At 52.5% G+C, this 25,812-nt stretch overlaps 8 protein-coding genes across 8 annotated transcripts; 5 read left to right on the top strand and 3 right to left on the bottom strand.

The window, feature by feature from the left end:
- Positions 1–48: 48 nt before the first annotated feature.
- On the bottom strand, positions 49–2,295 carry CKM354_000891600 (uncharacterized protein; the record flags this gene model as incomplete). Its single annotated transcript, XM_044804315.1, has 1 exon — positions 49–2,295. One exon carries the CDS (start codon positions 2,293–2,295, stop codon positions 49–51), a length of 2,247 nt encoding a protein of 748 aa, XP_044660250.1.
- Positions 2,296–3,187: 892 nt separating this feature from the next.
- Positions 3,188–3,739, top strand: CKM354_000891500 (uncharacterized protein; the record flags this gene model as incomplete). The annotated part of the gene is made up of 2 exons (XM_044804314.1): positions 3,188–3,468; positions 3,529–3,739. The coding sequence occupies 2 exons, from the start codon at positions 3,188–3,190 to the stop codon at positions 3,737–3,739; spliced, it is 492 nt and encodes a 163-aa protein (XP_044660249.1).
- Positions 3,740–4,422: 683 nt separating this feature from the next.
- Positions 4,423–7,943, top strand: CKM354_000891400 (uncharacterized protein; the record flags this gene model as incomplete). Its single annotated transcript, XM_044804313.1, has 2 exons — positions 4,423–5,621; positions 5,672–7,943. The coding sequence occupies 2 exons, from the start codon at positions 4,423–4,425 to the stop codon at positions 7,941–7,943; spliced, it is 3,471 nt and encodes a 1,156-aa protein (XP_044660248.1).
- A 3,573-nt stretch (positions 7,944–11,516) lies between these two features.
- Positions 11,517–13,562, bottom strand: CKM354_000891300 (serine/threonine protein kinase PRR1; the record flags this gene model as incomplete). Its single annotated transcript, XM_044804312.1, has 1 exon — positions 11,517–13,562. One exon carries the CDS (start codon positions 13,560–13,562, stop codon positions 11,517–11,519), a length of 2,046 nt encoding a protein of 681 aa, XP_044660247.1.
- A 972-nt stretch (positions 13,563–14,534) lies between these two features.
- CKM354_000891200 (uncharacterized protein) lies at positions 14,535–15,347 on the bottom strand (the record flags this gene model as incomplete). Its single annotated transcript, XM_044804311.1, has 3 exons — positions 14,535–14,591; positions 14,645–14,965; positions 15,015–15,347. The coding sequence occupies 3 exons, from the start codon at positions 15,345–15,347 to the stop codon at positions 14,535–14,537; spliced, it is 711 nt and encodes a 236-aa protein (XP_044660246.1).
- Positions 15,348–15,874: 527 nt separating this feature from the next.
- CKM354_000891100 (uncharacterized protein) lies at positions 15,875–16,744 on the top strand (the record flags this gene model as incomplete). The annotated part of the gene is made up of 1 exon (XM_044804310.1): positions 15,875–16,744. One exon carries the CDS (start codon positions 15,875–15,877, stop codon positions 16,742–16,744), a length of 870 nt encoding a protein of 289 aa, XP_044660245.1.
- A 6,849-nt stretch (positions 16,745–23,593) lies between these two features.
- Positions 23,594–24,411, top strand: CKM354_000891000 (uncharacterized protein; the record flags this gene model as incomplete). The annotated part of the gene is made up of 3 exons (XM_044804309.1): positions 23,594–23,752; positions 23,811–24,089; positions 24,166–24,411. 3 exons carry the CDS (start codon positions 23,594–23,596, stop codon positions 24,409–24,411), a joined length of 684 nt encoding a protein of 227 aa, XP_044660244.1.
- A 606-nt stretch (positions 24,412–25,017) lies between these two features.
- CKM354_000890900 (uncharacterized protein) lies at positions 25,018–25,782 on the top strand (the record flags this gene model as incomplete). The annotated part of the gene is made up of 1 exon (XM_044804308.1): positions 25,018–25,782. The coding sequence occupies one exon, from the start codon at positions 25,018–25,020 to the stop codon at positions 25,780–25,782; it is 765 nt and encodes a 254-aa protein (XP_044660243.1).
- Positions 25,783–25,812: the final 30 nt, after the last annotated feature.

Genomic DNA, 25,812 nt, shown 5'->3' with positions numbered 1-25,812 from the left:
GTAAAGAACTTTACCTAGAACTCGATTGGTCCCTGAGCAGATCCACCTCTACTTCAGTAACAGCGTCTCCTCGAACTCTTCCTTCCCATGCCATGACCCACTTACAAAACCACGAGAAGTCGCCGACACGGATCCTTCGTCCCCAGCAACAGGCAGCATTTCATCTAATAGCCAAACATGAGGATACCACGAATACCCCGGTACAACCCCTAATGTACCATTACTCCTCGGAGTGAAGATTGTATCGCCTAATTTGACATGTTCGTCGAAGAACGCTGTGTACGAATCCTTTGCATCTGGGGAAGGATTACGAGGTCGTGCAATGACGAGAGAACTTATGGATAGTATAGTCTGGATCAGATGTTTGGCCACTCGTGTGTTGAGTGACACGAAGGGATGTTTGGCTTGGTAGCGCGGTTTGATTGTTTTGAAGCTTGGAAACGGATGTGGTAATTTGATAGTTTCGGTTTCGATGTCGACGATTTCTTCGAATGGCGCCGCGGCCCAGCTCGCGATCTCGGGGTTTTGAAGTTGAGATGTTGTGGAACGGCGTTTATGGGAGGTCCAGATGTGATTGTGCAGAGCGGAGTATTTGTGTTTGTAGAGATGGCAGAGGAGGGAAATGAGGAATTGTGCTCGGGCGTCTTCGAGGGAGAAATATTTGGGTTCCCAGGTTGTGCTGACGGGGTCTTCCCAGGTGGGCGATTGAAGTGCGCTGAGGATTTCGGGTCCATATTGGGTTTCGAAGGCTGAGACTAGTTTGGAGAGATCGAGAGAGTGGTTTGCGAGCCAGATGCAGCCGCGAATTTGTAAGCTGCTTGTCAATGGACCTGGGAGCACGGCGATGCGGAGGGGGTTGGCATTGTGGTCGAAGTAAGGGAGTTTGTCCATTGTGGCATCTCCCTCGATGAACCACGAGTACGGTTTCAGGCTTTGGACAGCAGATTGAACGTGTGGTGGCGCTGATACGAGGTATTCTTGACGTCCTGTCTTCGCAGTCACTTTCCAATCGCAGAACGCCGCATCAATGGAGAAATCCCCATTCATGATGGCCAAGATGTAAGCACATATGCTGAATCCGAAGCCGAGGACATCTACTGCTTGTATGTTCAGTCTGATCTCGTATCTGCACAGATTGGCTAAAATGGCAAGCCTGTCCGCCACGACAGAATTTTGTCTCCGAGATAAGTAATTGAGAGCCTGCGAAGCATTGCAGACAGTGCGAGCTTCAATGTCAAAATCGTCGCTTACATCTGGCGCCATGTTTTCGTACCAATCGTTGATGACCTGTCGATACCTCTCCAATGTGGCCGGATCAAGTGACTCTGATACTTGGTCCAAATGAAGGCCCAGAGACGAAACTATGGTGTGATGCAGCTCGGAAAGCTCCATCTCGAAGCATCCCGTCACAGCACTTCCAAGTAAATCCGGGACTTCCAGATCTTCACTGCATCTGACTGAAAGTGTCATTTGTCGATTTCCAGAGACACTCTCTTGCAGACACCAGGCTCGCTCGAACCACTGGTCTGACATTACGATCCTCAGTGCTTCGCAAACGTCTTGGATCATCTCGAGGTCATCCATCTCGACATTATTTTCAAGTAATTCGCTTAAGGCTGTGAGATGGCGCTGTTCTGTAATGGTGGCTTCCAAGACCGCGAGGCAGTAGCTTGCTTGTTGGTACACGAAATCCATGCTTTGAATCCCGACATTTTTGTCTTGCGGGTCGGACTGGTCGATACATTCCTGATCAATCCAGATGAGAGATACTTGCTTCCAACTTGCGAACTGAATGACTCTGTCGAGCAACGAGAAAGTGCATGATGGTGGCCGAGGTGGATTGTTGCTTGTCTGGAGCGTGAAAGGCTGTCCCGTGTATGGAGCTTGACCTGTGCTTGTCCAGCAGTAGGAGACGGCGATGTAGTGACAGCAGTCTGGTGTTTCAGAGGTGGTGGTCAGATGTAGCTGCCTGTCGTTATGGGAGAATTGGCGAACATTGGCATCGTTGCAGCTGCAGTCGTCCTCGTCGTCCTCGGACGGAGCGACACTACCGGCTTCGCTCTGCTCGGCATTGTCTTTGTCTGCATCTTCGGAATCATCTCCAGTACTATCAGAACTCGACTCTTCGGCAGACTCTTCGGCAGAGAGGTCTGCAGTCAAAAACTTGAGATGATTCGCCCAGTCCAGCTGCTCGCCTCGGCTCTCTGTGTGCTTTGAGATCTCAGCAATAGCTGCCCGGAGGTCTTCTGGACTGTCAAACCCCTCGCCGATTGGCTTATCAATGTCGAGATGCATTTATCCTCAGCTGGCCAGATGAAGAGAAGTCACTGTACTCTTCTCCTCCTGCGACTAGCTTGATGGTTTGAAGAGACAGCATGACCACACAGCGAAGGATTTCCCGTGGCGGCCACTGACTTGCGACCAGCTGCTACGTACACGCTCACGCAGGATCACAATCAACACATCTCTTACCAACGAAGCTGGCTTGATCTCTACTGTCCATGACCACCAGCAGTCGTGAATCGGGCGAAGGCGTCCCGCCTAAACCCGAGAAGTGAAGTGCAACATCCAACTGCTTCAAGTAGGTGGGCCAGATGCCAGCGGCCCTCCCACAACCAATCAAATGTGCAGCACGATCCCCGTCTCCAAACTCAGCGCCAAACGACAAAGCGCGCGCTGATGACGTCGACGGCGCTTCGTGGAGAGATTACGAGCCACAAACAGGGCCCAAAGTCTAATGATTCGCGACAAAGCCGTACCATTTTAGTAGCAGAGCATACCATTTCTCATTCTTTGTCGTACAACGACAGCGTGTCGCTGGTGGAACGAGGTCTTTGTTTTGAAGCGTTCTCGCGTGATTCGGAGCGGTGTGCAGGAAGCAGCAACTGGACTTATGGTATAAGGTACGTCGTAGCTCCCGCATTCCGCAGCCGTGAAGAGCGTGTGATCCTCTCTCTATTGTACTTTTTGAGTTGAACGCCCCGGCAGGCTGTTCCTTGTTTCTTCTTTGTGCTACTGCATTTTCTCCGCTCTGAAGATCGAGTGTCTGGTACATTCGATTTCCTTACGACCGCGACAGATCCGACTCGGACGCGACTAATTCATAATCCGGCTCGAAGATACTCACCGCGACACGACATTCCTCGAATTCCAACCGAATCGCGAAATAGAGAGCAACCAGTTCGCAATGTTCAATCCACTTGACAAAGCCCGCGACGGGCACGGGGGCCTTATCGGCGCCATCGCGAGAGGATTGCTCCGCTTCCTCCAATTCGTCTTGGCCTTGACCGTCGCAGGTCTCTACGGCGTGGACCTCGACAATGGCCGCAAAGCTGGTGTCGCCGCAGACGGGAAATGGGTCTACGCCGAAGTCGTTGCTGGCTTCGCCGCTGTCACTGTCCTGGTCTATGCGGCCACATACACCATGTCTTTCCACCCGTTCCTATTCGCCTGGGAGTGGATCCTCTTGTAAGTCTTATCTTCCTCCTCTTTCAGTGCCTGTGAAGCACGAGCTGACGATCTTGATAGCATCCTCTGGACTGCACTCTTCGGCCTCTTTGGCAACATCTATATCAAAGCCGACCCCACTCCTGAGCAGCATGGGCAGCGTCGGATGAAGAGCGCGGTGTGGGTGGATTTGGTGAACATGCTGTTGTGGTTGATCACGGCCTCGTGGTTGACTCTGAGGTTCTTCAGACGCAACAGGAAGACGCTGCATACCGGACGGGCGGATATCTAGGTGTGATCAGCATCGAAGGAGCTCCGTTCGGAGAAATGGATCGGAGAGTCGAGTGTTTGGAAGTGGAGTTGCTGGCACTTTGGTGGCTGTCGAAGTGAGCGGAAGATTATGTTATAATGCATGCAAGAAGCGATTTATGATACCCTAGCTATGCTCTGTAGCGCAGGCGTTGTTTCCTGAGATATCAGTAATGATTGGCAATTCTGAACGAGATCAATACGTTCATCTTCACTGACCAGTCTTAACAAACGGCCTACATCACCGCAAAGTGCGTACTTCTTGCCTGGCATACAGCTTGACTGTAGAGGTCGTGACAGACAACGCTCGTCTCTGCGGTGAACGTGACAAGACTTGTAGAGGACCTAGCGATGGTGACGAGAAGTTTTGAAGACACCGAGATAACGAGCAGCTTCATAATGCTGCTGACGACGCGTTTCTGCATGTGCCCGCGCCAGGATCGTCGGGCCAATGCAATTGGACGTAACGCCAAGACTTATGTGAGGGACTGGCCGGGCCCTGAGACGCAGCAACGCAGCAGCTGTGTTGCGTTGTTGACAGAGCCCATTGACCTGCAAACACCCACTTCCACAACAATCGCCCTCCTTCCACTGCGACGAGTAGACATGGTGTCGAGCTAGACGACCCGTCCGACTCCCGCGGCATGCAGTGGCCGCCAGTCTGATATGTTCCTCCACAGCCTCGTGCAGAAGGCCCAACAGCTCACGGGCATCGATCCCGCTACCCTGCCCGGTCCTCTCGCCAACTTGAGCCCGAACAGCACAGGCAAGCCCTCGAAAGCACAGCTCTTCCGACTTCAGTTCCGACTGCCAGAGACCCAGAACCCGCTGTATGAGATCACCGCCGAGCTCACGCTTCCGAACAAGAAGAAGGCGAGCTTGTCCAAGGCGCAGCCGGGCAATTGGGACAAGAGCAATTGGGATCGCGATCGAGGGACGCACTATGTCGGACAGTTACATTTGAGCGAGCAGTTCCTCTGCTTCTCCACTGTGCAGACGTCGTTTGTCAGTACAGCAAGCACGAGCGCAAGCAGTGGCTTCACAGGCAGGACACATGGCACCGGACCGGCTGGAAACGGTTTCACGCTGCCACTATGCGCTGTGCGGAGAGTAGAGAGATTACACACACAAGCGTTTCAGTTTGCGCTCTCAATAACCACCTGGAATGGCTTTGAACCCGGAGGTGATGGTGAGCCTGGTGCTCCAGCGCCACCGAAACTAACGATACAGCTCGAGGGCAGCAGGCAACAATGTGATCGCTTCTGCGATGGCCTTAAGAGGGGTCTGCGGCAAGGCATCAAAGAAGTCGAGAAGATGCGGACGGTGGCGCAAGAGTGCTACTCTGAGTATTTCCTGTACGATGACTTTGAAGATGCGCCTTCACCCACCAAGCCAGATGGCACGCCGCGGACTCCGCCAGACACCGGTCTCGGAAGCATTTTCAAATATCCCGGCAATCCTCGAAAGTTGCGAGATCGCAGCAAAATGCGGCTTTGGCATGAGTACTTGAAAGAAAACGGTCGAAACACAACTTTGGTACGGCAGCCCGACTTCCACAGATTGATTCGTGTAGGCCTGCCGAATCTCCTACGAGGCGAGATCTGGGAGCTCGCATCTGGCTCCTTCTTCCACAGACTTCAAAAGCCGAAGCAGTATCAGGAAGTGCTGGCACAGCATGAAGGTGAAGGTTCTCTTGCCATTGACGAAATCGAAAAAGATCTCAATCGTAGCTTACCGGAATACGCTGGCTTTCAAAGCGAAGAAGGCATCGGCAGATTACGACGAGTGTTGACTGCGTACAGCTGGACGAACACAGACGTCGGCTATTGTCAGGCCATGAACATCGTCGTGGCAGCATTATTGATGTACGTAAGTCCACTCCCTGTAGTCAAAACCACAGCTAAGTCGTTTCTAGCTATCTCTCAGAAACACAGGCGTTCTATTTGCTCTCTGTGTTGTGCGATCGCTTACTACCAGGATACTACTCGACGACTATGTATGGCACATTGCTCGATCAGCGTGTGTTTGAAAGCTTGGTCGAGAAGACGATGCCGATCATCTGGGATCACCTCGTCAAGAACGATGTCCAGCTTTCGGTTGTGTCGCTGCCATGGTTCTTGTCGCTATACATCAACAGCATGCCACTAATATTCGCGTTCCGAGTGCTCGATGTCTTCTTCCTCGAGGGGCCGAAAGTGCTCTTCCAGATCGGACTCGCCATTCTGAGAATCAACGGAGAGGAGCTGCTGGATGCAACAGATGACGGCACGTTCATCTCTGTGCTCAAGTCGTACTTTGCACGCCTGGGCGAATCTGCGCATCCGACGTCAGAGAATCCAAAGCATCGCGCAATCACGAATTTCCAGGCGCTCATGGTCGTCGCATTCAAAGAATTCGAAGGCATTACACAGGCTACGATCTCGGAGCAGCGGGCCAAGCATAAAGATGCAGTGATGCAGAATATTGAGTCTTTTGCCAAACGCACGTCGATTCGTAACCTTGGACCAGAAAGCAAGAAGCTGTCGGCAAATGACCTCGGGTTTCTGTACGATCGGTTCTACAGCATTCTGTATGAGCGGCAACAACGTGCTCAGATGATTCAAGCTGAACAGGATCGCCGAGCTAAAATGGCTCGCCAAAGAGCAAGTGAAGTGGTCACAGGAGTGCCTACACAAACGCCAGAGATGGGCAGAGTAGTGCTTGGTGCAAACACGAGTAGCATGGACTATGATGCCTTCCGAGAATTTCTGGCTGGCGTTTCGAAGTGGGCCATTACCGACTCGCCCAGCTCGCCAGCCAAGGAGGCTTCTGGCCAGAATGGGTACTTCGCCAATTCGTTAAGAGGCAAAGCCATCAATTTGTCCCCCTGGGGCAACGGTCCAGAGCCAGCAGATCACGACTTTATGCGTCGATTGTTCGCCAAGTGGGACATCGATGGTCACGAGTCGCTCACTCTGCAGAATGTCGTGGTCGGTCTGGCGCCAATCAAGGGTGGCCGGGACATCATGGCCAACATTGCGTACTTCTTCGAGCTCTACGATGACGACAAGGACGGCAGAGTGGACAGAGAAGGCATTCTGCGCATGTCGGAAGCATTGCTGTTCCTGGCTCGCAGAGGCTTGGAGGGTGCGGAACTGGTGCAACATCATGTTACCACAGGCCCCGACGGCATTCCTTTGAGTAAGGACGAGCAATTCTTATCTGCCGTGTCGGCATTCATTCGACGCTGCTTCGAATATGCAGATCCCGATCACCCATCACGACAAGGCGAAAAGGACGCAAACGCTGCTGCAGAAGCTGTCGCTGGCATCAAGCTCGACGAGGACGAAGACGAAGAAGAAGACCTGCTGGTAGACGAAAAAGAGCTCAAACCTACCGACGAGAATCCTTTGGCACAAGAACCTGAGCCGGAAACGACAAATGTTGCAGAGAATTCATTACTGGCACGCCCTTCAGACAACCCGTTTGGACAAATCGCGAAACCAAAAGCCGTGGCTGCCAATGCCGCACTGGACCCGTCAAGTCCTGTTCACATTACGCTTCCAACCTTCCGCATGCTCGTCCTTGCAGACGAAGCCCTCGAATCATTCTTCGACTCGGGCTTCGCGAACTCTTTCCACCTTGCCGATGCTCCTCTACCATCTACCACTCTGACCTCGCCATCCTTCCTCAGCGCCGCGCCCTCTCCTGACAGACAGCAGGTCATTCCTGGCATGCCTGCTATTAGCCCCGGCGGACCTGGTGCAGGTGTCGTGCCTCCTGGAAAAGGACTGCGTGGCATGCTCGATAATATCGTGACAGATGGAATGCGGGTTGCGGCAGAGGTGCGGAGGAGAATGGACGAGGCACAGAAGGAATTGGATCGTGGAGCCACAACGCGAGGAACGGAGGAGGAGGAAGATGATGAGGAGCCTGGTGATCTATTGGGTGGAGTGGAAGCTGATGCAGGAGTGAATGCTGCAGCGGGTGGCGAAGTTGGTGGGAAGAAAACCGTGGAAGGCAAGGGAAAGGCGGTTTCAGTGTTGGATGAGAGTGCAGGTGGTGTTGGGTCAGAGCCGAAGAGCCCAGGTAGTGCTTCGGTTTCCGCTGCTACTGCTGCTGGAAGTGCTGATTCTGTGAAGAGCAGCGGCGCGAGTGTCAAGAGTACGGATACGGGTGTTGTTAAGGATACGATGTTCGAGCGATAGGAGACGAATATGAAGAAAAGAAAGCAGAAGAAGAATTAGATAGATAATTCTTATACGCCGGTCTACCTCTTTTAACTAGAGTAAGCAGCACGCTCTATATAGTTCGGTCGAGGGAAAAGCCTTCGAAAAACCCTCGCGTTCTCTTTTACTTTGCAGTCTGCGTAGCCGCTTCCTTCGTTCCTGTTTTCCTTCGGACAATACTAGGTTTCTAGCGAGTCCTCCTCTCACCAGGTCCTATCCTTTCCCTTCTCTCTTCCCCTTCCCTCCTATACCTCTGTTCTGGCAAGTGAGAACTGCTCTAGGATACCTTCTTGGATTAGCCATTTGGCCGTAGCATGCAGTCCTCTTTTTGTGTTTGCTAGGTCCTTCCAGTTTGTAGATCCTCCTTCTTGGAACAAAAGGTGTCTTCTCTCCCTCCACCTGGGGCAGAATATGCATACATGTTTTGGTGTCTCATGCCCCTGCCCACATTCGCAGTCTGGTGTGAATCCTGGGACTCTCCTTTTGGTGAGGTATTGCCTCATCCCAATGTGCTCTGTCCTCAGGAGTGTGACCATTGTGCTCTCTGGTCTGGTAAGTCCTTTGTGCAGGCTTGGTCCTATGGCAGAGGAGGTGGTGGTTCTCCATGCAGGTGGCTGTTCTCCTCCTGCCCTAGCCCTTCTTTCTTCCTTGTCCTTCTCCCACTTCCTGTCCCACTGGTGTTTTGCCCACCATGCCTTGCAGCCTGGGTGTGTCTGCATTGTTGTCTCTTGGCCTTGGACCAGCTGGAGGATTTCCTCCTGTCTGGTTTGGGTTGGTGTTGCAGGGTTCCTTGTTCTCCTTCCTGCTTGTGCTTGCCTCTGGATCTCCCTGCACCTGTCTTTGATGTATTGGTATGCAGGTTGTGTTTCTTGCTTTTTGGATGCTTGTCTGGCTAGGTCTTGGGCAGCATATAATTACACTCGTTCCTACAAACTTATGTAAGGCAGGTAGACAAAGTCTGCCCACGCTTTCCCGCTTAGGGACACCTCTGCGCCTTTATCGCTTCGAGGGAGAGGCCCCAGGCCAAAGCCCCTACCCTACGCTCCATATACTGTTTGCTCCTTAAGCCTTGGTTATGCTCTTTCGGACTTCAGCGAACTGAAGACCGGTCGCCTCTCTTCCAAGACCGACATGCGCGTCCGTCCTCTCGGGCTGAGCAGACAGTGTCTCAGTCGCTGCCATTGCCCACCACGCCCCAGGAGAATGACTCCCTTCGCGTTACCATACCGCATCTCTTTGGCTATGGCCGGCCATGTCTCGCAGGCTTGCTCGAGCGTCTACTCCTAGCCAGGCAGCAGTGCTCTTGCGTTTCCACCCACTAACCAATGTATCGCCTCCTCCTCGCCTCCTCACGCCTTGCACCCCCTCCTTCTTGCCTCGAGTCTTCCCTTCGGCTCGCCTCTCTGTGTCTCCTTTGCCTGCTTCTCTATGTGGGCCTTCCTAAGTTTCCGAGCTCTTCTAGGTGACTGCTGGACTAGGTGTCCTTCTTTGTAAGGCTGTGCCCCGGGCAAACCCTCCTACTCGCACCTGAGCAATCGACAGGCCCCTACGGGCTTCGTAGCGTTACTCCGAGCTCCATTGCCCGCCAACTAACGCCTCCCTTCTAGCTCTTTCACCTCGGCTCTTCCAAGTGCATAACGCATCTGCTTCCGGCCTTAACAACGCGTACGCTCTCCGAGTCCCCTCAAAGCCTTCCAGAGGTAGGTGGTTCGGATCCAGAGACTGCATATTGGGTGACTTGTTGTCCTTTTGGCTCCAAATACCCTCAGCTGAGGATTCCTCCCATACACCAGAGGTGTCCTATCGACGCCTAGGAGTTCCGCGGCTCTTTCGCACGCTCACGATTAAGCGGACCTGTTTCTAACGCAGGTAGGTCGTCGTCGGATGGTTTTCAAAACCATTTCGGTGGTAGTCCTCTGTTCGGAGTAGTCTTGGCGAAACCGCACCGGATTTCGCACTCCACCACTCCGCTCCACCATGCCGTGCACTTTGCCAGCACGGTCGAGTTGCGAGCTCGACCGCCTGTTTCCGCCTGCGGCCGCGTGGAGGCGTGCAATCGGTCTTCGCAGGCCAGAAGAAGAATTAGTGTTCTATCAAATGCATTTGCTAGAGAGCGGTCATCGCTGGTGATTCCAGGTTCCTTGAAAGCTGCAAGTTTGGAAAATCAGAACTGTACGCATGATGAAGTACCGTAAATGATTGAAATGATCGTCTGAGCACCAAGTTGGCTCGTCGGACAACCGAGGCTGCGATAGCTGAAGTCGCCGAACATAGATCCCTCGGCGCGATATTAAGCCGTTTCGTAGTTTCTTCCACGCCTCGTATAGAAAAGTCCCGGTGTATTGCTGTTCTTCAGGACATCATTCCCAGCTCGAAATTCTGAAGAACAAGAACAAAAAATTAGGATTCAAAGCTTGTTGATCAGTAAATACAAATAAGAAAAGCGCGTGAAAGCTCACCTCACCTTATACGCGTCGAGCATCACAAATCCTACTAATCACCTTCATCATGTCTACAAATGGTAAGCACTCTTCCTCTCCACCTACCTCCGCAAATCAATCCTTCCACACAAAAAAAGCTAACCTCACCTCTTCTTCGCGATCTAACAGCTCTCGGCCTCCCCGCTCCCCTCCCAGTAACAACAACCTTCGCCCTCCCCTTAACACTCTACTACCTCATCCTCCAATCCCGCGTCGTAGCCCAACGCGTCCGAACAAAAACCATCATCGGCCAAGAAATAACAACAACAACCTCCTCCTCGAAATCCTCCTCCTCCTCCTCCTCCTCCGATAAGCCCTCCACAGAAGCCGATTCGCTCTTCATCGCCACCCGCGCACAAGCAAATTTCATCGAAAATGTCCCCTTGGCACTCCTCCTCTCCGCATTCGTAGAACTTAATGGAGGAAATCAGAAATTTTTGACTTTTGCCTTGGGAGCTTTAACAGTCGCGAGGGTTTTGCATGTTGAGAAGGGGTTGTTGGTGAAAGGGAATAAAGGGCCAGGGAGACCGATTGGGTTTTTGACGACGATTGGGGTGAATTTGGGACTTGCGGGGTATGGGGCGTGGTTGGTGAGGGGGTATTGGGGATTGTAAGAGGGACAGTGGGGAAGCAAGGGATGAGGTGGAGGGACTTTGAAGAGCAGAGGAGGAAGCGTCAGAGTGTGGTGGAAGCAATGGCGACCGAATCAACGCTGTTTTACACAGGTGATATGATTGGAGGAAAGGTGCATCAGCCATGGGACATACATGTAAACTGATGCACTGATCAAGATCAGTACAGCCGTCTCTTGCAGAAAGGCATTCTCTAGCTTCGTCATCTAGCTCAAGTGTTTAAAGCGACACGGCCGACTCCCAGCCCGTGCCAGAAAGTAATCCGCGTCCGTCCATCCGTCCGTGGTATCTCGTACAGAAATCAAAAACAACAAATGCGCTGTAGCCCATCATCATGAAACGCCGCTCAATCCTCAAATGCTTCCCGCCCGTGCTATGCATTTTTTGATCTGACGCCTTTTCCCAGAATACCCAAATTCTGCTCAGCGTCAAACACTTTTTCACAAATTGTTATCATCATCCTCCGGCCGCATTTGCAGGCCTCCGGGAACCTGAATACCTTGCTGAACCCAGTCATACTTTTCAACCTCTTCCAATGACTTCCGACCCATTCGAACCTTTTTCAGCAGAGCCTCGACGCAGAGGTTGGCTCCTTCAAAGTCCTTGCCGCGCGTTGCATCCCAATCGCCGTCATCATCTCCAAATCTGCACCAGATCCAGTCACAGCGTGCTATGCGGTGAGTGTTTCTGCTACGCTCGGGCTTCCCAGGTGGCGCATCAAAAGGTAATCGACCTTCCATCAATGCATACAACAGGACGCCCAACGCCCAGCCGTCAGTCAAGCGACCATCGTACGGCTGTCCAAGCAGAATTTCAGGAGCAGCATAATCTTCACTTCCGCAGCGAGTCGTGAGAAATGGCGGTTCGGGTGGATCAGGCAAACGTCGACTCAGCCCAAGGTCTGTGAGAGTCACAAGTGGGAGCGGGTGCGTTAGCGGATTGTCGATTGCCCGAAGGTCAGCTTCACGAAGGTTGACCAGCACATTCTCGAGTTTGATATCCCTATGCACGATCCAATTGGCATGCAGGTACTTCACCGCGCTCACCAGTTCAGCAAACATTCTTTGTATCAGTCGTGGCGTCAACAAGTCTCGTTGCTCACTTGCAAAGTCGAAAAGGTCACCGCCAGGACAATAGGTCAGCACCAGTAGCGCGCGCGTCGGCTGATACTCGCAGGCCTTGAGATGAATCAAAGATGGATGCGAGACGCTTTTCAGCATCTCGACTTCGCGTTTCAAGCTCGTCTCGATTCGTTCTTCATCGGCGCCACCCGCTGGACCGTGCTCCACTATCTTCACGGCAACCAGTTTCGTTGGATCAAGGTGATCTTCTATTTCAGGTGTAGGGTGTGCTGGAACTTTTTCACGCGTAGCTAACATGACGGTAGAGAAGGTGCCTTTGCCGAGCTCACGCAGCTGCCGGAATTTGCGTCGCTTATTATGTATCCCGCAGTGTATCTCGAGGTATTCTGAGACCGTGCCGTCTTCGAGATGTGGCTGCTCGTCATCCACATCGTCACTGTCGGCCATGCTTGCATTGCTGGGCGGAGGTGTGGGAAGCTGCTTGCTACTCGCGCCGGAGTTGGCCTTGAGACCTCGCTCCTCAGCTAAATGTGCTTCACGGTGCATGTGGTATTCTGCGGCATCGATGTTGGGCACGTCTCCTTGGCCAATGGTCACATGTCGAGGTCGTGTATTCGATAGGGCCTCTGGCTTGAAGTCTGAGATGCTCCGATTCCTGCCGTGTGACGCCTGTCTGAACTGCTCTTGCCCGACTGCCATTGTTGCATGGGCCACTGCAGCTTCCTGCATGAGGCTTCCATAGCCCTTCTTCTTGCGAGGCGAATCAGGAGATATGGGTGGCAGGTGCGACCTGTTTCCTGGTATGGAGTCTGTAAGAGAGCTCTGCCGGGATCGGCTCGCGCCGCTGACTTGTCTGTTTCTCCACTGTATGGGCTGGTCGTTGCCCACCAGCGGGGAAGGCAGAGGAGTGAGATCGGCCATTGCGGCGAGATATGGCGATGGAAGAGCGGAAGCTGAGCCGGGAGACAGAGATGAGGCAAGACTTGTCGTCGACACGTTCGATCGTAGAGAAGATCCCATTGTGGGGAGACTCGAGGGCGAGGTGAGGTTGTGGTGAAGCACGGGCTCGGCGTCGTACATGATCGTCGGCGTGTCCATGGCCCGCGTGGAAGTTCCGGTGGGAGTTGGTTGGCCGAGGCAGCTGGTCCTTATCGTCAGACCGGCGCTGGGTTGGGGAGGAGCGATAGGCGTCGAGGCAGCGGAGGCAGTATCGAGGGGAGGCAGCACGGCGGCATTGTGAGCATGAGCGCGGGAGTTGGTCGCTGGACTCGCACCGGGCCTGGCACTGCCGCTGCCTTCGGTGTTGTCCAGACGTGGCTCGGCGGGCTGTGGAGTTGACGCAGTGCTGTCGGCCAGCCGCTCGAGTGGGTGGGTGGAGGAGGGCGGCGTAGTGGCGGTGCTCATCCTAGCGGACGCATGGAAAGCTGCGGCTCTTTCGCTCCTGCGCAGCGTGAGCAGCGGGGATGGCAGCGCGGCGGCGGCGAGGGCGACTGGGATGTCTCCTGCCCGTCAGCAGCGGGCAACGTGCTGTTTTGGAGGTGGGCACACAACCAGCGCGAGGATTGACTTTCAAAGGGCGTCAACGCTCAACTCGCCGTGGGATGCTGGCCCCTGTCGTCGTCACTTACAAGACGTGGTCAATGCTGCCTAGCGCGTCTGCTTGCCGAGTCCCGCGTAACGCGCGCTCTCGATAGGGCAAGCGCCATCTCTGTTCACTCTTGTCAGACGCGTCGAAGGTGGTCTTCTGAACAGCATATGCAATCCGCCTCTTGCTTCGCATCCAGCTGTATACGAACTCCGCTGTCGACGCTGTCGAGACGGCGTGAAGCAGTCAGCGCGAACCGAGGACGCGGGCTGCATCGGAACGGCAGAAACACGAACCAACAAAGGATCCTCCCAGCTTCCAGACTCTCGATCCAACCCCATCAGGCAAACAACACGAGGCACGCGGCAACAAGCGCTTGGCGCCGCGAACTTCACCTCGTGCACAATCGAAAGCTTGCGCTTGTTCATCAGCTGGTGGTCTGTCCCTACCGTCATACCGGGCATGGTCGTGCTCTGAGACTGCTGTTCTCAACCACCGTTTCTTCTGCACGTCTTCCCCCTCCCGGATCGATACCGTGGCCAGCGTTGAGAGACCATTGCCAAGTGGATCATGTGCCGTTGCATCCAATGGGGCATGGAATTGCACTACCAAATGTACTGTATGTAAAGCAAAACACGCTTCCGCTGATCGAGCAGATTGCCTCAGGCCTCTCGCTCTAGCATGCAATTTCCTACTCTGGAAAGAGCATTATCTCGACATCGACAGACACGATCGTATGCGATACATTGTGCCTGCTCGGACGTGGACCTTGAGCCCCGCAGACATCTCGATCAACCTGCGAACGACTCGTAGAACACGTCAACAATATCATCGCCCTGCATCTCTAGCTTTTCAGAAAAGTCAGTGACCGCTCGAAAATTGTCCATTGCACTGGACTTACTGTGCTTGGTGTGGCTCCGTTGTTGATGCGATCTCCGTCCAAGAGGAAGCGCGAGCCACCCCGCCCAATCAAGGCATCGAAGTCGCGCATGACGTGGGCAAGGTCGCAGTCCCATCTGATACGATATTGCTTGCGGTACTCCTTGCCGCGCGCAAGAGCGACCCGAACCCAGAAGACGATGCAGTCCTTCTTGTCCGTCACGCGCAGAAGCTCGACTCCAGCATCGGCCATTTCCTGCTGACGTGCGGCCGAGCAGGCTCCGCTGAAATGCTGTTGAGCTGATACGAGAACCATGTTGCCGCTGGGCCGCATGGAAAGCCACTCTCTGTCAGCACATTGTAGGTAAGACGGCTCCAGTCCGCACACATACCTGCTCTGGCGTGTCCTCGTCTCGGACTACACGACTTTCGAAGATATAGCTCAGGTCCTGGGAGTGCCAGTCGACGCACGAGCCAAACTTCTCCTTCACCTCCTTTAGCGGCTGATCTCGCCTCAGCTTGAACGTCAGAGCGAAAGCGCTGAATTCGCTGGCCATGGTCAAGAGGACGTGATTGGCATCGGTCGGCAGCTGATCATCGAACACATTGAGAGGATTTTCGGGACGCTCTGATCCACGGCTCGAATGCCAACTCTCGAGCTCTCGCAGCGATACCTTCACACCGCCCAGTCCGGTCACGGTTTGTGGAGTGTTGCGTGGTCTCATCTTATGTGCAGTCGATGTATGTTCTTCAAAGCTTGTACCCACTTGCGACCGTGGCTGAGGATGTTGGAATGTTGTTGGAACTGGAACAGAAAGCAACAGAGATGAGTGAAGGGGTGACTTTTGGTCAGCAGCTGCGTGACAATGTTCAACTGAGAGGACCTCGTTTCCGCGTATGAGCCCTCAGTTGAATCAGCACGAGATGAAATCGAATGGTGCCAGTCACTGCAGACCTCTTTGAGTACCCATGCCCAAGAAGAACGGATTCGGAGCAGCTCACATAGTACAATTGCGCACATACTGAGTGACCCGGACCGACAAGAAGGAACACTGAGTGGGTCCTTGGCATTGATCTGTGACTGCAGGCAGCGACACCCTTCATTCTGACAGCAGTTGCTTCACTTGCCATTCCAACTACCAACTTCCAGCCGCAAAGTCCCATTTTGTTCACACTTCGAAAGAATCACATCCCATGCGCCGCTCAAGGTCTTAACTGCATCCTCAACACATACCCAATTGCATCAACAATCATGTCCTTTCCAAATCGCATCACCAAAGACACGTCCGCCCGCAAGGGCCCAACGCCTCTCGCGCCTCACGACGCCGCTCTTCAAGCGTACATGCAGACCTTCATCAACTCGATTTACGACAATACCGCTTCTGCGACCCACGCCCGCCACTCTGAGCACTTGCACGATTCTCAAGCGTTGAAAGTGTGCTTCATCGAATCATACAATGACGCTGTGAGGAAGCTCAACAAGAAGTTTGCCGATGACTTGACCACGCTGAACGCAGAGCGTGATAAGAAAGTTGCGGAGTTGCGGAGGGAGTTCGCGAATGATCCGTTGGGTACGATTGTGAAGCAGCAGAGTGTTGCGAATGGAAGAAATGAGCAGAGCGGGCGATCGGTGGAGCAAGGAGCGCGAATGGAACCGACGAATGTTGCTGCTGGAGAGAGTCGTGCTGCGAGAGTCAAGCAGGAGCCTGTTGAGGAGGCAATGCAGGCTGCACCAGCGAGCAGCATACTCCAAGAGCGTTCCATCTCGACACCAGCTACGGAGGCAGCAGATGCACCACGCACTCTTCAGTTGACCCTTGCACTCGAGCTGGAGAGTACAGCCTCTGCTCCAGAAGCTCAACAGCAGAATGGTGGTTGTGCAGAGCTCGCAATCGCAGGCAGCTCAGGAAAGGAAACAAGACAAGGCTGTCAAGACCTAGTCAAGGTCAAGAGCGAAGTCATTGAAGCTGGGCTCGAGAACCGTGGCGTGAGGGCGGACAGTGTGCTTGCAGAGTCCGACGATCAAGTCCAGAAGCCTGCTTCACTCGACGCTTGTCCTGGTACGAACGACCGCACCGACAGACCTGATTCAAGTGTGTATGTGGACCTGACGGCTACCTGAGTCGGAGATATCCAAAAGCGTGGGTCAATTGGTATCATGTCAACAACGGCGTTTGGGATATGCGGAGGTGTGGATGGTACTGGTCGACGGCATTTTCGAAACCAACACACTATCGACATATCGATGCCCTGTTGCTGAGAGCCGAGCAGATGAATACAGAAAGTTGGAAGGATATCTCAGGCTCTCAACAGTGGTATCTACTAGCCTTTTGTAGCTTGGAGAGGGTGTGTGACTATATGCACTGGAAGCTTTTTGATTTCCCAGATATTCTCATCCTCATCCATTTCTGACGTTTACGTTCGACTGCTCATAGCACGAGACTCTCTGCTCGTATATCCACCACGGAAAGACCTTGGTATATCGCCAATACAGTACCGCTAGGGTCATGAGCAGACGAGCGATGATTAGTGAACTGCTGGCCCTGCAAGAACGCTAAGAAAGGGGTAACCCGGTTTAAGCGCCTCTCTTTTCCGTCCACGAATTAAACCTGGGATCTTGATCTCTAGTTCGCCCTTATTATACGCTCGTGGGACGCAAAGGGAGAGCATTTGATGTATCGTTGAATGAAGATTCCATGGAAGAACCTTTCGATGGGGCGAAGATTAGTGAACTGCCCCAGCGTTACCACACGCTAAAGAGCGGTATTGACAGAATCGGGATGGGTCTCTCATGATGCTTGCGGATAGCCTATCGATTACTATATGAGTGCTGGGAAGCTCGTTCTGGGCACGACGTCTCGACTTCTTCTCAGCAGCTTGGCAATGCCTTCGACGTTGCACTGATCAAGCCGTAACCACAATCGCATAAGCACTATCGCCATCTGGCATGGCAATCAGCTGATATCTTCGTGTCTCGAACGAGCTCACCGGGGCAGTTCAATCGATAGTTTCAGCACGGTATGTTGCTAGCCTCTGATACCGGATAAAGTGGAACGGACTCGAAACCATTTCCTCCAGCTCTGTTCAGATCGTGCAGAAGCTGTGTGAACAAGTCGAAATCGTCGAGGCCCTTCTTTTCGCAGAAACTCTCCAAAGCAGCTGGCTATAGGAATAAAAGTGAAGTACGCAACTCCACGTATGTTTCTCCACTGTGCAGGAATGATTACTCATCCCAAATATATACTAGTGAAGATCTGCGCTTAGTCTCACAGCTTTGCGCGGAGCGAGAATGATTTACCGGACACCGCGAGACATCCGTACTAGGCTCGCCAATGGCCCAACATACGATTGTGCGGATATAAAAGGAACTAGAAGGGGCATCTCACTTGGTAGAGATCATAGAAATCTGCAATCGACCACCGTTGATAGATCGTTACCTTATACCACATCCAGAATCTTCACCATGAAGGCATTCTCTATCACAGCTGCTCTTCTCGCTCTTGCTCTTGGCGTCGCCGCCGGTCCCATGACTCCTAGAGAAGCAGAGGGCGAGATCTTCGAGAGGCAGGGGGCGTGCAGTCACGTTTGTAAGGGCGTAAGTCTTTTGCCGTGGAAGTTTTCTTTGCTTGAGATCATGTATGGCTGACGCATGATGTAGGTGAGATGGGGCTGCGAATGCGGTGCTTCCATTGTTTGTGAAGGTATTTCTGGTCGATGTGTAAGTCTCTATTTTAAGGAGTCTGGGGTCGCAGAGTTGAGCTGCGCTGATGGATTCAATAGTCTGGATGATTTGAACATCGTGATAAGACCGAATCTGTGCTTGTGGTGGAGAAGATGGTTTGGGCGGATCAGGTGTCGAATGCTGTTCGATTAGGGCAAGATAGCTCTAGAGTATGTTACCTGATTTCCAAGTGAGACGCGTACAATTCATCATTTGTCTCGGTGGTGGTGAAGTATGTTGTCGCCCTGGAGCTCGGGTTGGTTCTCGATTACCAGAGAAACAGACACTTCCATGGCAAGGGCTTTTGAAACGGAGCTGAGTTGATCTTACTGTAGGAACGTATTCTACACACCAACATAGTGCATCAGACCCATGGTCAAGGGTGACTGGTCGGCTCTCTGAAGCTCGCTGAGTTGTCGCTTCTGTTATGCGCTTCGAACCTTCTACAGGACTCCACACACGGCAATCTTATCTTCAGAATGCAACCAGTCAGCTCGTCAAACTTCGGCGCTCGGAATGCAGGCTTCGTTGTGAGTACCTCTGAGCACGGACGTCCGATCATGGGAACGGAGTGTAGCCGTTCATCCCAGAGAACTTCATCGATTCGAGATGTGCCTGGTCAAGACTTGCGGAACTCCAATGCAACCTGTTTTCTATCACCGACATTACTGGTGAAACATTTTCGAAACAATCAACCCGTGAGATGGTTATGTCAGATGTAGACTTTGAGCTCTTGAGGTGGAGAGAGAGGAAAAATTACAACACTGGCATTCTACGTGGCAGAGGCATCCTCCACAGATAGACCATCCGAGCTCCTGCGACAGCCTGCACGCGCTCACTTAGCAAGAGATACCAATGTATCGGAATCCAGTCACCCTTCCTACCCTGACAGGTCTCTTGTAGAGTGAGCAGCAATCTGCATGGAAGCATTCCTTTCTGACATCTTGATTACAAAGGAGCGCATTCCCTTTCTAGTCTGGTATAAGCAGGGGAGTTTGAAGAATGGAGTGTATCACTGACTCACGTGTGTTTGCGAAATCACAACGCTTATGCAGCAGCGTTCTGCTTTCGAGCAGAAAGCCGTCTGTTGCGGTAGATGTTAGCAAGGCCGTTAGGTACAGGGATGGTAAGAAATACTTCGATGAAACGAGTGTTTTGGCGCAAACTGTACCTCTGCCAAGCTCAATTGGAAATCACTCAGGCGAGGTAAATTCTCCTGTGAGGATGCAAGATGCCATTCTGTTCTCAAAGGGTCAAACACAACGGTAAGATCCATTGAATGAGTAGGACCTCGCAAGTCGTTGTTTCAGCGGAAGGAGAACTCTGGGCGACTCGTGGGTGTTAGTTTTGGCCGCTGGCTGTGAGCTGGGCAGCAGTGGGCAAAGCTACGACGATCGATGACTGATGGGTGACTACTTTCGGTCGGCTTCTGAACTGAGCTGTACAGTATCTCGTGACTCCATGGGACATGTGGGGATGGATCTAGTAGAAACACATCTCAGACTAGCTGAGAGGACGCGGAAGGATAGTGGAAAGGAGAAAACACGACGACATTGACATTCTACGTGGTGAAAACCTCTCCTCCTGGTTACAAGTTCAGAGCCCGCCTGTAACTGCACTTGCGCGTCCACTGTCTACCTAACAGCGCCTTCCGACGTATTTGAAGGCAGTGACTCGCCCACTCCTCACTAACTGACGATGTGTCGTGCAGCAGGCGGCGCTACATTGTGCCCTGATCTCAGCATTACAGAAGTCTGCATCACCATCCTAGTGTCGTGTTAGCAAGTGTAAGGGACAAGCAGCCTTTTTATCAACTAACATTTTTCTGCTTAGCTCGCAAATTTTGAAAGCAGCAATCTTCCTTGTGGCAATCAGCCATCTGTTTAGGTTGGTGTTAGAGTAGAAGATAAAGGTCGAAGTGGTAGTCTATGGCCTACGGAAAGCCCAAGAAGGGCGAAAATGATATAGATGACCTTCATTGTTGATTGATAAAAGTCGGGAGTGAGTCGAGGGTTGGTGTTCGTAATCGTTCGTATTTGAGTCTGGAATGGTGGTATTGTTGTTCCAGAGCAGGACAGACTGGAGTGTTTTATACATGACGGTGAGGGCTGGGAATTACGATCTCCGTTCGCCCACAAATCTTGGATGCGTATCATTGGATCGTCCAGAAGTGTCTAGACCTCCAGCGAGGGGATGAAGCAGGCACAGCTGCTCAGCTTTGGCCGGTCATCTATGTGTGAGGGGCGTTGCATCTGTTGGACTTGACCTTCATTGAGGTCTTGCTCGTATACAATACGATGTGCGTGGTGTCTACAACGTCAATTATAGCAATGCTACATACGCCTCGTAGGAGCTGTATTACTCTGTTCACGAGGGTTCAATTGAGATCAATTGGTCGGCTGTCACTGCGAGAACAGCCTACATGGACGCAAGACTTCAAAAGGTGTCATAGATCAACAAGTCAGCTGGTCGAATTACCCTCTTGCTACGGGCTTCCAGAGCCGTCATGTCTGGTCTCCGGGCAACGAAGGCTGATCCCTCGATATACTCTCTCACCGAAAATCAACGTATACAGCCTCACTGCAGCTGCATCTATTTCGATCGCAGTGTTCTGACCGCATTCTTGACAACAAACTGCGGGAAACCATGTTTGCAAGCATTCCAATCACTTTATCCGATCCCTGGAGAACCTGCTTGCGTGGCCAATCGTCTTGCTTGATCTGATCTCAATATTGACACTCGAAAGCTGCTACCAGAAAGTCTCCATGGCGCAAGCAAGAGCATGTAGCTCTTCTGGTGGCACCCACTCCTTGACGTGTTGTAGCTTTGGTGCCCGTCTCACCGTCTGACAGCTCTTGAAGATCGTATCCCTCTGTTTCCTACCGCAGCACTGACAGAGCCAACTGCCGCAAGCACCACTCTCGCATTTGGAATATAACACCCTGGACCAAGTGCTTGGATGACGGTCTCATCGCAGACTTGTCGCGGCCACCGCTTAGCAAGTGGCATCCAGCCAGCTGTGCCAGATGCTAGACCTTGTATAACATCCAAAGTCGCTGGTGAGATCCGCATTTGCAACGGATGCCGGACGTGATGTATACTTTCGAAAAATAGCAACAAATAACGGTACCGGGCCTGAGGTCAGGCAAGCTAAGACTGGCGAACCATAAGACAATGGAGTCCCGCGGCATTGGTGTGAATGACGAGCTGGCATGCGTATCTGCCACGGAGCACACGGAGAAGGTGAACAAAACATCACCGCTGTGATGTGTCGTGCCAAGAAGTCCGCGGCCTTCATGCTCTTGCTGAATAATCCGCAAGTCCAGGGTTGGGACTCTAACGAAAGCAGTTACGAACAGGCTAGCTGGAATCGATTCGACGGTTTCGCCAGCGGGGTAGAGGGTTCTACTGCTCCGATTTGAAATGTTCGCGAGCCCCATAGACTTTGCACTAACCTAGATTTGGACAGCGCTGGTGAACACAGCTCGCTTCTGAAGCGAGAGTTCAATGTAACGGACCTCCCTCATAGAAAGCTGTGATGGTGAAGTACGGACTTGCGTCCGAAGCAGGACGGAGCGGAGTAGGACTTGCCATGGGCAGGTACTGTTCAGCACACGTCGTTGGAATGCCATTCCCTACTTCTGTATCTAGGTTGCAGCTGTGATCGTAAACGTCGTATATGAATGCTCCCAAATGGTTGAAAGGTGCCAGTCTGTGCAACGCCCACATTGAGCATTGCAAAACAGTTCGACCTGTCTCTCACATGCGTGGTGCGTCACGGTCGGACGTGCACAGATATTCTATGCGTCTCGCAAAGCTGGCCCGTTTGGGGTCGACGACGTTGGAGTCGCCTTTCAGTACCTGAGAGGCCAAAATGAAGGCAAGGGCTAGAACTTCCTGGTTGTGTGAACTACACTCCGTCGATCTGAGCACATTCCAACATGTGTGCTTCAGTCTGAGAAGTATGCTCTGGTACGATCAGCAGTAGAATACTGCTCGATGCCGGCAAAATGACCCTACACCATTTGACCTGCCCCTCAGACAGGGCGCATACCATTGCTCGTTGTTCTTGACAGTCATGAAATATATTCTTGCCCTGGGTGGTGCGGGTTGTTCTTGTGTTTTGGTATGTAGAATAGGTAATCCCGCAGCGAGATATTTCCCGAAGCAGATCTGGGCTCGATGCAAGGAGATGCAACGCACATATCCGGCGCGAATTGATGGAGCTCTCAGTCTGACTAACATGTTTGAGGTGGGTGTCATGTATCGTTGCCCTGAGTACCAGTGGGACTCTCACCGGACACATCAGCTTTGCGTCCACTCTGGGGCGGCAACAATAGCAGCATCATCCAACAAGCGAAGCTCAACGTCAGCGACAGAGAGCTCTTTGTCCTTGACCAAGACGGCAAGGTCTGGTTTGTTGCCAGCATCAAGCCAGCCGATCAAACCGGGGAGTCTTCGTGTGAGACTTTCAAACGGGCAGGTCCAGCTTGAAAGAGTCCCTCGTCTCCAGAACTCCCGTGGCAATTTTCAAAGTACCGCATGAGTCTTCGATCTTCACCGGTTTGAGCACATTCCGATCCTGTCATCCTATGTTCACGTAGAATAGAACACGTGTACTGAGGCTGCACAGGGCCATCGCTGCAATAGTTTGCTTGCAGTCTGGGAAGGAGACATGGCAGCCTGCATTCGTCAGCAAGTGAATGACAGAGACGAAAAGTCATCCATGAGGTTTCACAACCCCCTTCTTTTCTTTGCTCTTTGACTTGATCCTGAGATAAGCTGGGTGGTAACTCAGCAGATCGTGATGCTGGAGGAAGATATTGCATGTGAGGCTGGTCGGTGCATATTGAAACCGCCGAATATTTTCTCTTTCAAGATCAAAGCTGAATCCTTGAGACATCTGCGATATCAGTGTGGCGGTATAGCGTTCGATGGTTCACACTCTGCAGACCACAGTGAAAAATGGTATCTTCCACGGCTGGAGTGAGTCAAGGCAGATGTTGAACGTGAAGCTGATCCCTGCATTTTGGCGCCGTTGCGCGTTGAGCGTTTGTTTGCGTGAGCTCACAAGGCTGCGTCACGCTTTCAACTTTCTCGAACTGCGAAGCTTCTGACGGACTTACTCTGCTCGGAGTGATTCGACATTCCAACCACCACGGCCCTCCGGCCAAATTCGTCACCATCAAACACAAAGCACAGGAAACCCTCACAAACGACGCGCCACTCTTTCGCGTCTTCTCACAGAAGATGGTCGAACGCGATGTCTCCGCGGTCGCAGACGCGGTCAAGGATCTGTTCGAAGACAGTCGCTACGCGGACCTGACAATCTCTTGCGGCGAGCGCAAGTGGCGCGTCCACAAAGCAGTTGTCTGCATGCGCTGCGAGTATCTTGCAAGAAACTACGAGGTAAGTTGATGGAAGATCACAAAGCTCACGAGCGGCATGATTGATGGAGATCTTACAGGACTTGAAACCCAAGGGGAACACAATCGAGCTCGTGAATGAGTATCCCAATACTGTGGCCGCCATGCTTCGCTTCCTGTACACGAACGATTTCGACGACGAGATTCATCTCGACGACGAGCTAGAGGGATTTCAGCAGCTTGCGATGAACATCGGAGTATACGTGGTGGCGGATAAGTACCAGCTCGACGATCTGGCTGATCTAGCCAAAGATAAGTTCAGCGTTCGTCGCAGCAAAGCTGAATGCAATGCACCTGACTTTCGCGAGGCCATCCGATTGGTGAGTGGCCACTCGCTCGTGCATTGGAGTAGAGCTCGTTCACATTGAACTCGAAGGGCCAACCTGCTGACTTTAGACACAGGCCTATGGAGACGACATAGCATATGATTCCTGGACACTGGAAACATTTCGTGACAAGCTGCTCGAGCGTGTGATGGCCGAGCGGGAATCGCTCCTTGATGACGAAGATTTTCGGGTTCGCTACTTCGATTCCATCGTTCGCTGCAGCTCTTCTCGAAAAGACTGTTCAGCCCGTAAAGAAGAGACGACCCAGAAAGAGGGTGGGATGGCAGGACACGGTTTGCCAGTGCCCAGCTCCTGATTGCAAGCGGAAGTTTGCAGTTCAGTGGCGCGCAGAACAGGAAGATGCATACTGCCCAGGATGCGAGAAGACAAACTGGCACAGCTAGTGTGGCTCAGGGCTCGGACCTTGGACATTGATGCTGGCTGAACGTCTAGATTCAGTCTATAGCCTGCTCAACGCTTTGTATACTATGCCCTTAACCTCTCATCAACTCGTGTCCGTCTACCAATGGTGCAAGGCGAAATTGAGCATCCTATCTCTAGGACTTCAGCGAAGGTAGCCCGTCGTGGCTCAAGATGAGGCTCCACCAGATCGCAGCAGCGAAACCATATCCCAAGAACAAATGCGGTCGAACAAACACGACGATGCAAAAGCGAAGTCATGCCTCAAAGAGTGCAGGAAGTGAAGTCGGTCCTTTTCGAGCAGTCCATGGACTTTACGGACTTTAGGCTGCCTAGTTCGACAACTCCACACGCTGACGTAACTGCCTAGGTCCGCCGTGAATAGTGATCAGTTCATCGATCAATCAAAACATATATGCCTCAAAGTACAAACCTATTCAAAGTCCTCCGCCGACCTCAGAACCTAAAATTCCTAAACTCCAAGACCTAGAATCCATCAACAATGCCCCTTCGAATCCTCATCACCGGCTCCGCAGAAGGCCTCGGCCTCCTCTCCGCCCAAGCCCTCGCCTCTCGCGGCCACGAAGTCCACCTCCACGCCCGCTCAGCAGCACGAGCGCAAGACGCAAAGAACAACTGCCCAGAAGCGAAATCCTGCTTCGTAGCAAATCTCTCCGATCTCAATGAAGTCAAGCACCTCGCTTCAGAAATCAAAGCTTCTGCGCCATGGGATGCAATCATCCATAATGCCGGTGCAATGCATGGCACGACTGGCAAGAATGCTCCGAATGCTGATTACGGATTACTCTTTGCGACGAATACTTTGGCGCCGTATGTGATCACGAGTTTGGTGAAGGGAAGCGCGAAGAGGCATGTTTTTATTGGTTCGCAAATGCATGCGGGAGGGGATCCGACGTTGAAGAATTTGAAGCATTGTGGGTATGGAGATAGTAAGTTGCATGATATTATGTTGGCGTATGGATTTGCGAGGAAGTTCAAAGGTGAAGATGGAGTGGAGGAGTGTAATGTGTTGGATCCGGGCTGGGTGCCGACGAAACTGGGAGGGGGTAGTGCTCCGGATCCGATTGAGGAGAGTGTGCAGACTTATGTGGCTTTGGCAGAGGGCGTGGGTTGTACGGGAGAGTATTTTGGTCCGGCTGCGAAGAAGGGGAGGAGAGTTATGCCTGCGGCGAAAGAGGTGGAAGCACAGGAGGAGTTGTTTGCTCAGTTGGCGGAGATTAGTGGTGTAGCAGCGCCTGGTTCATGAGTGCATATCTGCATGTCCTGTCGATATTTT

Source organism: Cercospora kikuchii (assembly GCF_019650295.1).
Source record: "Cercospora kikuchii DNA, contig_00005, whole genome shotgun sequence".
Classification (NCBI taxonomy): Eukaryota; Fungi; Ascomycota; class Dothideomycetes; order Mycosphaerellales; family Mycosphaerellaceae; genus Cercospora; species Cercospora kikuchii.
Note: the sequence above shows the minus strand (reverse complement) of the source record. Positions and strands in the feature narration are given on the sequence as shown.